The sequence below is a fragment of the Dendrobium catenatum genome, unplaced genomic scaffold, assembly GCF_001605985.2.
Source record: "Dendrobium catenatum unplaced genomic scaffold, ASM160598v2 fragScaff_scaffold_1470, whole genome shotgun sequence".
In the NCBI taxonomy this organism is placed as follows: domain Eukaryota; kingdom Viridiplantae; phylum Streptophyta; class Magnoliopsida; order Asparagales; family Orchidaceae; genus Dendrobium; species Dendrobium catenatum.
The window spans coordinates 1,119,838-1,132,619 of record NW_021319932.1 but is presented as its reverse complement, the minus strand read 5'-3'; the positions used below and the strand labels follow the sequence as shown (position 1 = coordinate 1,132,619).

Below are 12,782 nucleotides of genomic sequence, written 5' to 3'. Positions count from 1 at the left end.
ACTAAAGAGAAGATGAAAGGCAAACCTATAGACGCCTCTAAGTTATTATTTATTAACTTAATTAATATATATTTAAAATATTAATAAATAAGTAAAATATTAAATAATTAATTAGTGCATAAATTTATTATCTAATTTACTTATAATGTAACAATTAAGTTATTAAATATAATAAAAATAGTTTAAATTAATAACACTTAAATAATATGTTTGTTAATTATTAAATATTTTAATTAATAGTGTAATAATAGTTAATGAATAATTTATACTTAATATGTTATTCAAAATTTCTAATACTTAAATTTTCCATTTTTAATTATAAATTTATTTTTTAATTTATAATTATATTCTTCACATTTAAATCCCTAACTGCCATAAATCCTAAAATATGTTACCAAACAGTTTCTAAGGATTTAATAAAATTTAACATTTAGACATATCAAATAGTTTTCAGAATTTAACACATTTCGGATTTACTAAATCCGAATTTACACGATTTATTAAATCCCACTAAAGTTAAATCCCACTTGTTGCCAAACAGCCCCTTCGATCGACTTACAGCACTACAGAAGATACTACATCGAGAATATAATTAAAATTGTATAATACGTAACAATATTAGCTGTAAAATTAATGAGGCTAACTTATATATATCAAATTACATTGTAAGCTCTAGGTAAAAGTCGAGATCCTTGAGAATCTTTGATGATGTCTACTTTATTACAGACTATCGAATTCTTTTGAATGCTTAGGTGACTTTGATGACCAAATTCATCGGCAGATTTAAGAGATCTTATGGGCGAGTAGAATTTTAATGGAGTTCAAGCGACAAAAAAAAAGATCGAGTACAATGTGTTCAGTAGTTTTGACATCTTGAGCTGACAAATTTGTCAGTAAATTCATAATCTCTTATAATAACTTCATTTTTTTGCATTCAATTTTGAATCACCTTCAGTTTCGAACTCTTTGTCTCCTGATTCTCTCCAATTCCATTTTCTATAGATGGGCAAGAAGGCGAAAGAGAGGGCCAAGGAGAGGCGAGAAAAACGTTTGCAGCAAATCTCTGAGCTCCGAAAAGTACCTATCTCCCCGCGCCTCAGGTACGTGCAATGGAACGGCCACAACATGTTTGGCAAAATGTTCCAACGAACTGCTATTTCTTTGATTCCGTGTATTCGTTCTTCTGCCATACTCATTTGTGCTACCTTTATAGATGGTGGTCTTCCGATACAGTGGCCGTTGTGACAGGAGCCAATAGGGGGATTGGCTTTGAGATTGCTCGCCAATTAGCGTCCTACGGCCTCCATGTAATCATGGCCTCAAGGGATGCGGAGCGTGGGCGGCATGTAGCAGAGACGCTGCAGAATGATGGCCTCAATGTCATATCTCACCAGCTCGACATCTCAGATCAAATATCTGTCGAATCCTTTTCAAAGTGGGTTGTTCTCAATTATGGTGGAATTGACATCCTGGTTAGTGAGAAGCTTGGCCTTCTATGTATTCTCGAAAAACTTTATTTCTGCTACAGAATAGTGAGCTTTCTGTTTTCCCCATTTCTATAGCTTGTATGGTCGTAATAATCAATAACTAAAAGAAGGTGTCGTGTGTTGGTATTGATGAATACACATATCACATATGCACAACAGAAATACTTGCTTTTCTTACCACAAGTGCAAATTATATCTGAAGGAATTTTACAAACTGTGAGCAGAAGCAAAATTACACTGTAATTTTTGGTTGTTGATTATCATTAGATAGTGAAAATTGCTTATGTTCCCTCAAATGCTTGCATTTCTATAGTCTTCACTTTTGTTCTTCAAAGTTCCATAATTACTCTTATATTTTTATCGGATTTCTCTGTTCTCAAGTTTAAAGGGCTTCCTGCTTGAGATAAAATGGAAAATAAAGTGTTCAAAGTACAAGATAATTTTAAAATATAATCTATGTCAGTATCCTTCTTTTGGATGCTGGCGTTACAAAAGAATGCCTGTTTGTAGGTTGCAAAGGATTGGATTTACATTGCTTGCGTCTCATATAGTTTTCATAAATGTTTAGTGCATAGATAAAATGTTTAGGGAACTAGGTTTGCATAATATGAAAATTCTAAATTGCAGCTTTCATTAAGTCTGTACAAAATCCCACAAATTGCAGATCAAGGTGAAACTAAAGGTGCAGACCTAGCCATCGCCAAATAGCTGAATTTGTGGCAGCCTCTGGACAATCAGCTCCTAAATACTGCATTACAGTTTACTTTTGCGGGAAATTGCTCAGCAAGGGTTTACTATGTTTAGTAATTACTCAAATCATGAGAAAAATAATGTATACGTAGTGACTAGTAACTGAAAAACTAAAAACACATGGTAAGGCAGCACGGGAGTTTTCTGGACTAGCAAAGGTGCTAACGCGTTACCTAAGCACTCTTATTAAAATTTTATGGATAAATAGGTACTTGGAAAGAGTTCATGGAAGTTAAAATTTAGAGTGTCTCACAAACATATCTAAACCTTTTTGTATGTGTTATGATTTAAAGCAAATTTAAGGGCCTAGTCTAAGGACTTAGCGTTAAGTGGTGTTTTATAAATGTTTGGCATGTTATCAAAGTCCAAGGCTCTATTTACCTCTCATATAAACATTTTGTTTGATCTCATAACACAATTTGACTTCTTGAACTGTATTTCTAGGTTCAGCTTGTCGAGAGGTGGATTTTTATATACACTATTTTCGCTTAGTTCTTAGCAATAGAAACAGGTCATTGGCTTCCCACGAAAAGAGGTAGATGGTTGTACGGATTGTATGAGACTGGGATCAATTAGGATTCATGGTGAACCCTAATGGAGCTAGAGTAAATTATGATAAGTCTACTCAAAACTTTAACCACATGAAGAACCTATTTGCACACCTACGAAAACTATAGAAAGATATAACTAAGAATATTAGATGTCATGTGATGGTATATCATGATGCCATCAACATGGGGCAACTAGGAGCAACAAAGTTTCCATGATATCGTAAGCATCATGGAGTACTTCAGGGGGCTGACAAAATGTGCCCAAGTAAGAAAGGCACTTAAGAAAGTGTAAGAAGGCAACACGCACATGGTAGAAATAGCAGATGTTAGACTTAGTTACTGGTTGCAAGTCTAACTTGATGTACCCCTTTTGTGTTTTCTTGTAGCATACTTTCACTATTTGTATCTCCTTCAATGGATTTTTCTTTATTGTGAGCATGCTATTTAAATTTGAGGCTCTTTAGGGTTATTCTTGCTTCTAGGTGGAAGCAAATTTTATCCTATGGCTTCTCTAATATCTTGAATCTAGACAGATAGTGCCTAAAAGAATGCCAATGTATTATCACATAATAATATAAAAATGATTGGTAAACAAGGAGTGTGCAAAGATCACTAAACAATGAAATTATTTTTATTTTTTAAAGAATATGGACTCATAAAAGACCCTAAGCATCTCGAGTAAGTTGTAGCCATATCATTTGAGGACTCAGATTTGTTATAACTACATATACATAGAAGTTTGTCTGCTATGCGATAGTGGGGAAATGTATTGAAGCTAAAAATAAAGATGAAGAAGATTTTTATGAAGTTACCCATTCAAGTGATCAAGCCATGAAAGTCAAACTTAAACCCGAAGAACTTGAGATGGTAGGCAAGCTGCTACCATAGATAAGTTGAAAGAAATCAAATTTGAAACTAAAAAAGATTCTTTCCCAACTTTCATCAATGATATTCTCTCTATGAACAAAATTGAAGAAAGGAATTTGCTACTATATGAATTCATGAATTATTTTGTCTCGACATATGCTAAAATGACTGGCTTATATCATGATGTAGTAGTTCATAGATTAGCAATCAAATTTGATTTAATGCCAATTAAAGAAACTTCAAGGTGAATGTGATTGAAAATTTAAGAATAGGTGAGGGTAGAAACTAAAAAAGCTCGTAGGAGCATGTTTCAATCAAGAAGAGAAATAAATATACTAACTGGATCGATAATATTGTTCCTATGAAGAAGAAAAACAATCATTTTCGCATTTGTATTAACTTTTAGGATCTCAACATGGTGTGTCCAAAGGATTACTTTATGTTACTAGCATCAGAATTGCTAGTTGATAATACTTCCAACTACGACATGTTCTCTTTAATGGACGTATTATTGGTATATAATAAAATTAAAATGACTCCTGAAGATGAGAAGCATACATTATTCAACAAGCTAATTGAAATATGTTGCTACACGGTCATGCCTTTCAGTTTAAAGAATGCTAGGGCTATATAGCAAAAAGCCAACGAGTATTATGTAGATGATCTGGTCATTAAAAGCATGGATTAAAAAGATAATTTTGATAATTTGACAATCATATTAGAGACTATCAAAAAATTTGATCTCAAGATGAATTTTTCTCAAGAGTGTTTTTTAGGTTTTCTAAGGAAATTCGTTTGCAAATATCGTACACATTGAGTGATTGAGATCAATTTTACAAGATCAAGGCGATCATTGAGATGCCTCCACTGAAAAGTCTTCACCGGCTTCACTTTGCAAGGGAAGCATGCATTCGTTTCACATTCATATCAAATATGTCAAGCATATGTCAATCATTTGTAAAGCTGATGAAAAAATGTTCACTTCGAATGGGATAAAGAATGACAACAAGCCATCCATTCTTGTAATTTCAATCTCGAGGAAGCATATTATTTTGTACACAAAAAGCATGTGAAGAGTCTCTCGAAGAATTGTTTGTGCAATATAATGAGAAAGACAAGGAGAGCCCTCTCTATTTCATCAATTGAAGACTAATAGATACATCTTACTCATTTGTAGAGATCAGATAATGAAAACTTAGTTTGTACGATGGAGAGAGACCTTAGCCTAAGGGCTAAGCATTGAACTTCTCGTTATAATACTTCTCAATATCTTAAATGGTTTGCCTTCAAACCAATATGAGCCAAAAAGTCTAAGGTAGCTTTGGCATTCGTTATAAAATGATCCAATGAGTCAAGCGACCCCAAGTTCTGCTTAGAAATTAAATTCTGGAGGAACATCATGTTATCTTATATGTTCTTATTCCTTAGACTAGTGAATGATGGATACTGGCGATATATATCGGATTGGTAATCTGCTCTTTCTAGCACTATAAGAAAAAGAGGAAAAATGAAACATTAATATTATTCAAAGAAAATAGAGAGTCACCTTAGATGGTTTTGTCACATTAAACGGAGGGCTTCAGATGATCCGGTTAGGAAAATTGAGGTATTAGATTTGTCTTATGTTAAGGTAGAAGTAGATATAAAAAGAATTGGTTATAAAATATTAGAAATTGTCTTTCTTTATTAGATTTAAATGAGAATTTGATTTTTAACATGACACAATGGCGAAAAAGGATTCATGTAGCCGACCCCAAATAGTGGGACAAAGACTTGATGTTGATGTTGTAAAGAAACTAGAGAGTAAAAGAAAGGAGAAGTTTTACCTTGGCTCAATTCTATAAAATCTAATAGGCAACTACTACAAAGATGTTCCAAAGTAGCTAACTCAAGAGTTACGAGGGTGTACATGGGTACATCATGCACTTTAGTGTGTAGCAATTCCCATACCTTGGATGTTTTACCTAGCCAAAAGATCGAAAGGGGTCTAGGGGGAAGTTTGGCTACATTGAAGATATATTCCCATGTTGACCTCTGTATAAGAAACCAAAGGAGAAAGAGAGAGACCGGTGAATCCACAAAATCCTCCGCGATACCCTGCCGAAATTCCGCTGCAAACGGCGCCGCTCCAGTCTGTATCCGTGATTCCTGCTCAAATCTCGCGGCAGCCCCTCGAATACTGCTCTCCAACGCCTTTAAAAGCAAGCCCAAGCCCTCAAGCTTTCGCTGCTCTTCTCTCGTTCGCGAATCCCACGATCACGGCACGACTCTTCCCTCTTTTCCATCCGCTGCCCTCTTCAATCTCGACTCCAAGCCACGGTCCCGATACTTCTCCTCTCAAGCTCCAATCCACTTCCGATCCCGCTCTCTTTGCTTCTACGACCAGAGACCAAACCAAACCCCCTCCTTCCTCCGATCAAGACCGGGCCGAACCCTTGCTCCTCCCGTCCCTGCCCTGTTCGCAATCCGTCGGCCGAGAGAGAGAGAGAGAGAGGGAGAGTGTCGAACCCCTTACCTCTTAACCGATAGAGAATCACCTTAGATGGTTGGTCACATTAAATGGAGGCCTTTAGATGATCCGGCTAGGAAAGTTGAGGTATTAGACTTGTCTTATGTGAAGGTAGAGGTAGACATAAAAAAGACTTGGTTAAAAAATATTAGAAATGATATTTCTTCGTTAGATTTAAATGAGAATTTGACTTTTAACATGACATAATGGTGAAAAAGGATTCATGTAGGCGACCCCACGTAGTGGGACAAAGGCTTGATGTTGATGTTGTAAAGAAAATAGAGAGTAAAAGAAAGGAGAAGTTTTACCTTGGCTCAATTTTATAAAATCTAATAGGCAACTACTAGAAAGATGCCCCAAGGTAGCTAACTCAAGAGTTACTAGGGTGTACATGGGTACATACATCATGCACTTTAGTGTACCAATTCCCATACCTTGGATGTTTTACCTAGCCAAAAGATCGAAAGGGGTCTATGGGGAAGTTTGGCTACATTGAAGATATATTCCCACATATGGAATGTGGGATTAGGCATATGCATGCTCGACTAGCCTATCCCAAAACCATCAAAAGGATCGTTCCTCGCATCTATAAATAGCCTAAAAAGATCAAATGATTACTCCAGAGTCGTAAGTCATTCCGGGATGGGACTTGCCACCCAATCCATAGAAAACCACATGTAGGCTTCAAAGGGCTTGAACGCACATGCCTACATTACAGTGAAGGGATTTTAGCATAACCTAGAGAGGCTTCCCTGGTCCATACTCTCATGGGAGAAGAAATGGTCTCATTTTGAACTAAATCACCTTGGCCACCTATGATTTGGTTAAATAGAAATCAAGCATCACAACAAAGTTCAAAAAGATAAATGAAATGATTGATAAGTAAAGGCTGTAACTCCACTGTGAGCGATCTAAGTAGAGCTACATCTAGGTCTTTGATCTCAAGGAACCCCAACGACCTTATTGTCACTCATATCTCCTAACACTACACTACATAAAAGATATGAAAGAGTCTCACCCAACTCATTCTAAATCCAAAATAATTTTTTGGTACAAAATTACTAGCAATATATGATGAAAAAGAGCATTACATCATCCAAATCTAAATATGCACATCTACTGGACATAAATGTTACATAAGAAGCACAACAATAAGAGAAAACAAAATAAAGACATCGGTACCCATTTTGTGTAATTGAGCAAATGTGCTTAGCCTTGCTGCTGCTCTAGCAACAAGTTCCATGCATAGAGCCAGACCTAAAATAAATTAAGCATCCGGGGAAGAACATTACGAAGAAAAATAAAGGTTTCTATGCTAAATTAAATTGACCAGCAACATGAATATTTAGAACTTGAAGTGCAAAAATTGAAAATTAGAATAGATGGAACCCTCGGAAACAAAGATGACATTAATCCAAAGCATAATCTGAATCCCTCTCATAGTTGAAAAAAATATGCGATGTAGATTTGGCAAATATAGGCATTTTGATGTAAAATTTCAAATGACCTTAGTCATTATGTGAAAAAGATATGTCAGAGCAGATTCCTCTTAAGAATCATCTTCATCCAATTTTATTTGGACAACCACAATATAATGAAAAGACATATCAATCCCCAAATCAGAATATTAACTATATAATGTCTAAAAAATTGCTAAAAGGGTATTATTGGTAGAATTAAGAATAATAGGAACACCCTCATGGATGACCTGCTATGATGCATCGACACTTCTCCTCAAAGAAACGTGCAGTATCCGACAAGACATACATCCAACACACCTTTGACGCTTGTCGAACACGTCAAAAACGTGCCCTATTAAAAATGTTAAATATAAAATGGACATGCATGTTCGACACGTGTCTTAAATAAGTTATGAATATTTTTTTTAAATATAATTTCTTGTATTTAAATTTTTTATTTTTTTTTAAATATATAAACTAAATTTCTTATTTTCTATCTACAACATAAAATCAATTGCCCCACTTAATACCCCATTCATCAAATATTCTCATTTTCATTTCATTTGAGTCGCGACTTAGTTTCATAAGAATGTCCAATGTCATCTAGGACATCTAACGTCGTTCAATATCGACATTTCGAAATCATCTCAACATCAAAGTCTGATATTATCTTGACATTGATGCTCGACACTAGCAATTTCTACACCCACAACTTGACCATTCATCTTTGTCCAACATCATTTTAACATCGATCACTAATGCCCTCTGATGGGGACATCAGAGCTTGGAGGGTTTATCACCGTAGAGGCCGGAGATCTATGGCCTTCATTGAGTCTTTATATTTTTAGTTTTTAAGTGTTATAGGAGATTTATGTGGTGTTATTATTTATTATAGTTTTAGCCCCACTTAAGGAAGCTTTTGTGTTATTTGCAAAGGGCCTTCTTGTCTTTTATCCGGTTCAACTTATTATTTTCAATTCCCTTATTTTTATTAGCTTATATGCCTCGAATCTTTTGATTGTGCTGCAGGTAAACAATGCTGGTATCAATTTCAATTTAGGATCGGAAAATTCAATTGAATTTGCAGGGAAGGTTATTGAAACAAACTATGTTGGCACAAAAAGGATCATTGAAACTATAATCCCAGTGATGAAACCTTCTGAGAATGGTGCTCGGATATTGAATGTGAGCTCAAGACTTGGTAGAGTGAATGGAAGGCGAAATGTAAGATTATCTAATCTATTCTTTCGATTTCTATTCTGTCAGTCTAAGGTTTCGTTTGGGACGGCTTTCTTGCTGCTTCTTAAAGCAGCTTTCTAGTTCAATAATTAAAATTTTTGTACTAAAAAACTACTTTAAGAAGCAACAAGAAAGCCATCCCAAACAAAGTCTAACACAAAATCATAAATTTCTATAGCAATCTTCTGTTCAAAGTAATATGGATTTATCAAAGGTTTATTCATTTTAGAAGTACCTACGTGCTTGATCTTTGTCTTCATGGAGGCATTACATGGTCTGTATATGTTGACCTTAACAGAGATTGGGGGATCCAACCCTGAGAGAGAAACTCCTGACCGATGACCATATCTCTGAAGAACTTATTGATGGCATGGTTGCTGACTTCCTCAAACAAGTGAGAGATGGAACTTGGAAAGCAAACGGGTGGCCTCAAATGTTCACTGACTACTCAGTCTCAAAGCTGGCTGTCAATGCGTACACTAGGTTAATATCAAGATTGCTTTCTAGCAGGCCAGAAGGTCATAGAATTTACATCAATTGCTACTGTCCTGGTTGGGTGAAGACTGCCATGACTGGTTGGGAAGGAAACCTGTCTGCTGAGGAAGGTGCAGATACTGGTGTATGGGTCGTCCTGCTACCAAACCAGTCACCGACGGGTAAATTTTTTGCAGAGAGAAGAGAAATAAGCTTCTAGGATACTACTTCCTAGAAGTTTATTTCTCCTCTCTGCATTCTAGTTGCTTCTTAAAGCAGCTTTTTAGTACAAAACTTTAAATTTTTATATTGAAAGCTGCTTCAAGAAACAACTAGAAAGTCATCCCAAACCAAGCCTAAAAACTCCAGTCGAGGCTAAGCTAGATTCACAAATTAAAAACAGAATGCCGAGGACATTATCAATATACCTAATAGGATGAGTTGCGGAACGTTCTTTGCACTGTGTGCAATTGCAAAATCACTTTATATTTTTTTTTCTGTTTTATGAACTTGTATATTGATAGGAGATGAGTCATCTTAATAAGTTATCTAAAAGTGTTACTATAAAGTTCTCAACTTCACATCTCTCACGAGAAATTATTAGGTTCGGATATCGGACAGAGAGAATCATCCGGATTTCTCTTTGTTTATAATCAAAGCGTAATTTACTGTAGCAGCTGAGCTTTGACTGTCTTTACTGTAGACAGAGAGAATCCGGAGGTGTCCGCACCTAATAATTTGCCCTGCCATAGACAATACCTTTTCTGATCTATCTGTTCAGAACCGTTGATGCTCTGCAAGTATAATCTGCACCATTAATTTTTAAGTAACTCTCTATATATCTGTATAGTATTTTATATTGTGTGTGGAACTGTAGTTTTAAATATAGTAAGAATGAAGCTTACCTGCTATTATCTCTATACCTTTCTGATGTTAATTTTCTGATGTCTGAGGAATTTACGTCGTATAAGATGAGCTTTGCAATGCTGCTTCAGGCTTTAATCCTTTCATCAGATTTTTTTTTTACCTTTTTCTCCTGGTGCTCTGGCTACCTGCTGCAATTCGTGGCTGCTTCAGCTGATTCCTCTACTTCACTTACGCCTCTTTCATCACAGTCCTATACCCCCATTCCTCCCCAACTTAAATTTCTTATGGCCAAGTAAATCTGTGCTTTATGTCCAACTAACCACATATACTTCCTTATTTGGCGCTCTGAGATTCTAAAATTATTTAGTACTAATGGCTTTGTTGGTTATCTTGATGGTTCTATCTCAAAACCATCTAAACAAAAAATACTTGCTGATGGTTCAATCCTCACGAATACAGCCTTTCAAATTTGGATGCTCGTCGATCAAAATCTTGCAGCAACACTCTTTTCTATAGTATCTCAACATTGCTCCCTTATGTTCTCAACCTTGACTCTTGTCATGATATTTAGCTTTCACTTGAATGCCGCTGGCAATCCACTTACCTCTCACACATTCTTCAGTTGAAAAATGAACTGCCTCAAGTACAGATGCGGGACAAATATGTGGTTCAACATCTCCCAGGGATCAAAGAAAAGGTTGATGCTATTGTTGCTACCGGCTCTACTGTTGACCCAAAGGACATCATTCTTTATATATTTAATTGGCTTCGTTCCTCCTATAATGCCTTTAAAACAACAATTCACACAGAACTTCATCCTATCAGCATAGATGCCCTGTGTGCGTTGTTATGTGGTGAGGAGTTAAACATTACAGTGGATCTTGCCTCTGAACAAACAATTGTTAATAATGTTGATTCTACCTTTGATCTTGTTACATTCTGTGGTCGTTCACATGGACGTGGTACTTATACAACCTCTTAACGGGGTTGTTCTACTTCTTTCTCTCGAGGTGACCACTAACCTCAACACTCTGGTCATGGAGGCCGTTGTACCTCCTCTTTCATGAAATGCCAAATTTGTGCCAAACCTAGACATTCAGCAATAACCTACTGGTATCATATTGATCTCTCATATCAACCTGCACCACAAGCTTATCTAGTTCATGAAGCATCACTGCTATCATACTAGTTTCTGGATTCTGGAGTCTCATCTCACCTCACCTCAGATGCTTCTCAACTTCAATTGCTTCAACCTTGCTCTTTCTCTGGTCAAGTACAAGTTCACGTTGGTAATATGTTCCAATTTCACATTATGGTTAGGATATTCTACCAACTCATCACATATGCCACTTACCTCATATTCTTCATGTTCCAAATCTCACACATAATCTACTTTCCGATCATTATCTCGTTGTTGATAATATGTGATATATTTATTTTGACATTTGTGGGTTCACCATCAAGGACTCCCAAGACACACAAGACTCTGCTTCAAGGGCCCATTCTACAAGGTCTCTATCTTATTTAGCTCCCTTCAGCACAAACTCAACAACATATTCAGTCTTCTTTGATAGCTCTTCTCAACCCCTTATCTACTTCCAACCTTTAGCATCAATGACTTGGTCATCCCTTTGTTGTTGTTTAACACCACCTATCAAATCAATTACCACATAAAACCTCCATCTCTCCGATTCTTCCCTGTAACTCCTCTGCTCACACAAAATTTCATCAACTACCCTTTACTTTAACATCTCCTAGCTCTACAAATTATCTTAAAATATTACATATTGATGTATGGGGTCCCTCCCCAATGTTATCTTCACAAAATTATAAGTATTATCTTCTATTTATTGATGATTTTACTAGATTTTGTTGGGTGTTTCTGTTGAAATTAAAATCAGATGTATTATGTTTCTACACTTCAAACATCTTGTTGAACATCAATTTCAAAAACCCATTAAAATTATTCAATCTGATAATGGTGGTGAATTTTTTTATGATAAGTTTCAACATTGCCTACAATAATTTGGCATTATTCATAGTCGTAGATGCCATACACCCCTCAATAGAATGGAGTGGATGAACACAAACATCGTCATCTCTTGAAAACCATGCATGCCTTATTATTTGAAGCCAATTTACATTCCCAATTTTGAGTTGATACACTTCTTTTTACAGCCTATCTCATCAACTGTTTACCATATCAATGCCTTTATCAATAGCCTCCATGTTATGCTCATCTCTGGGTTTTTAGCTGCCTTTGGTACCCTTGGTTCCCATAACAATTTTATACTAAACTTGAACCACATTTGGCCCCTTGTGTTTTTCTTGGATAGGCCACTCATTCTAAAGGCTATAAATTCCATAACAAGCAGACTGCCTATATCTACATACCTCGCCATATTCAATTTTATGAATCTCATTTTCCTTACAAACAAACAACTCCTCCACTTCAGCCTACTATCAGCCCCCATAAGTTCCTCCTCTGACGTTGGAACCATCCTCCATCCTTCCACCTAAACATTTTCTAACAGCCTCCACTTCTTCCAACTCTCATAATGCTACTCCAACTACACCC

At 36.0% G+C, this 12,782-nt stretch overlaps 1 protein-coding gene across 3 annotated transcripts; it reads left to right on the top strand.

Annotated features, from left to right (window-relative positions):
• Nucleotides 1-789: 789 nt before the first annotated feature.
• On the top strand, nt 790-9,905 carry LOC110104782 (carbonyl reductase [NADPH] 1). Of its 3 annotated transcripts, none has more exons than XM_020834031.2 (5): nt 790-889; nt 1,003-1,100; nt 1,214-1,472; nt 8,654-8,848; nt 9,162-9,905. In XM_020834031.2, exons 2-5 carry the CDS (start codon nt 1,003-1,005, stop codon nt 9,555-9,557), a joined length of 948 nt encoding a protein of 315 aa, XP_020689690.1. In that variant the 5' UTR covers nt 790-889; the 3' UTR covers nt 9,558-9,905. The 3 variants fall into 3 exon arrangements, with proteins under 3 accessions (XP_020689690.1, XP_020689692.1, XP_020689691.1); XM_020834033.2 differs by having other exon boundaries at nt 791-893; XM_020834032.2 differs by lacking the exon at nt 790-889 and having other exon boundaries at nt 938-1,100.
• Nucleotides 9,906-12,782: the final 2,877 nt, after the last annotated feature.

Excerpts from the sequence above, each read along its gene's own strand:
- LOC110104782 (XM_020834031.2), top strand. The coding sequence starts at position 1,003 with ATGGGCAAGAAGGCGAAAGAGAGGGCCAAGGAGAGGCGAGAAAAACGT. Across the intron at positions 1,101-1,213 it reads CCTATCTCCCCGCGCCTCAG|ATGGTGGTCTTCCGATACAG; the intron begins GTACGTGCAATG and ends CTACCTTTATAG. Across the intron at positions 8,849-9,161 it reads GAGTGAATGGAAGGCGAAAT|AGATTGGGGGATCCAACCCT; the intron begins GTAAGATTATCT and ends TGACCTTAACAG.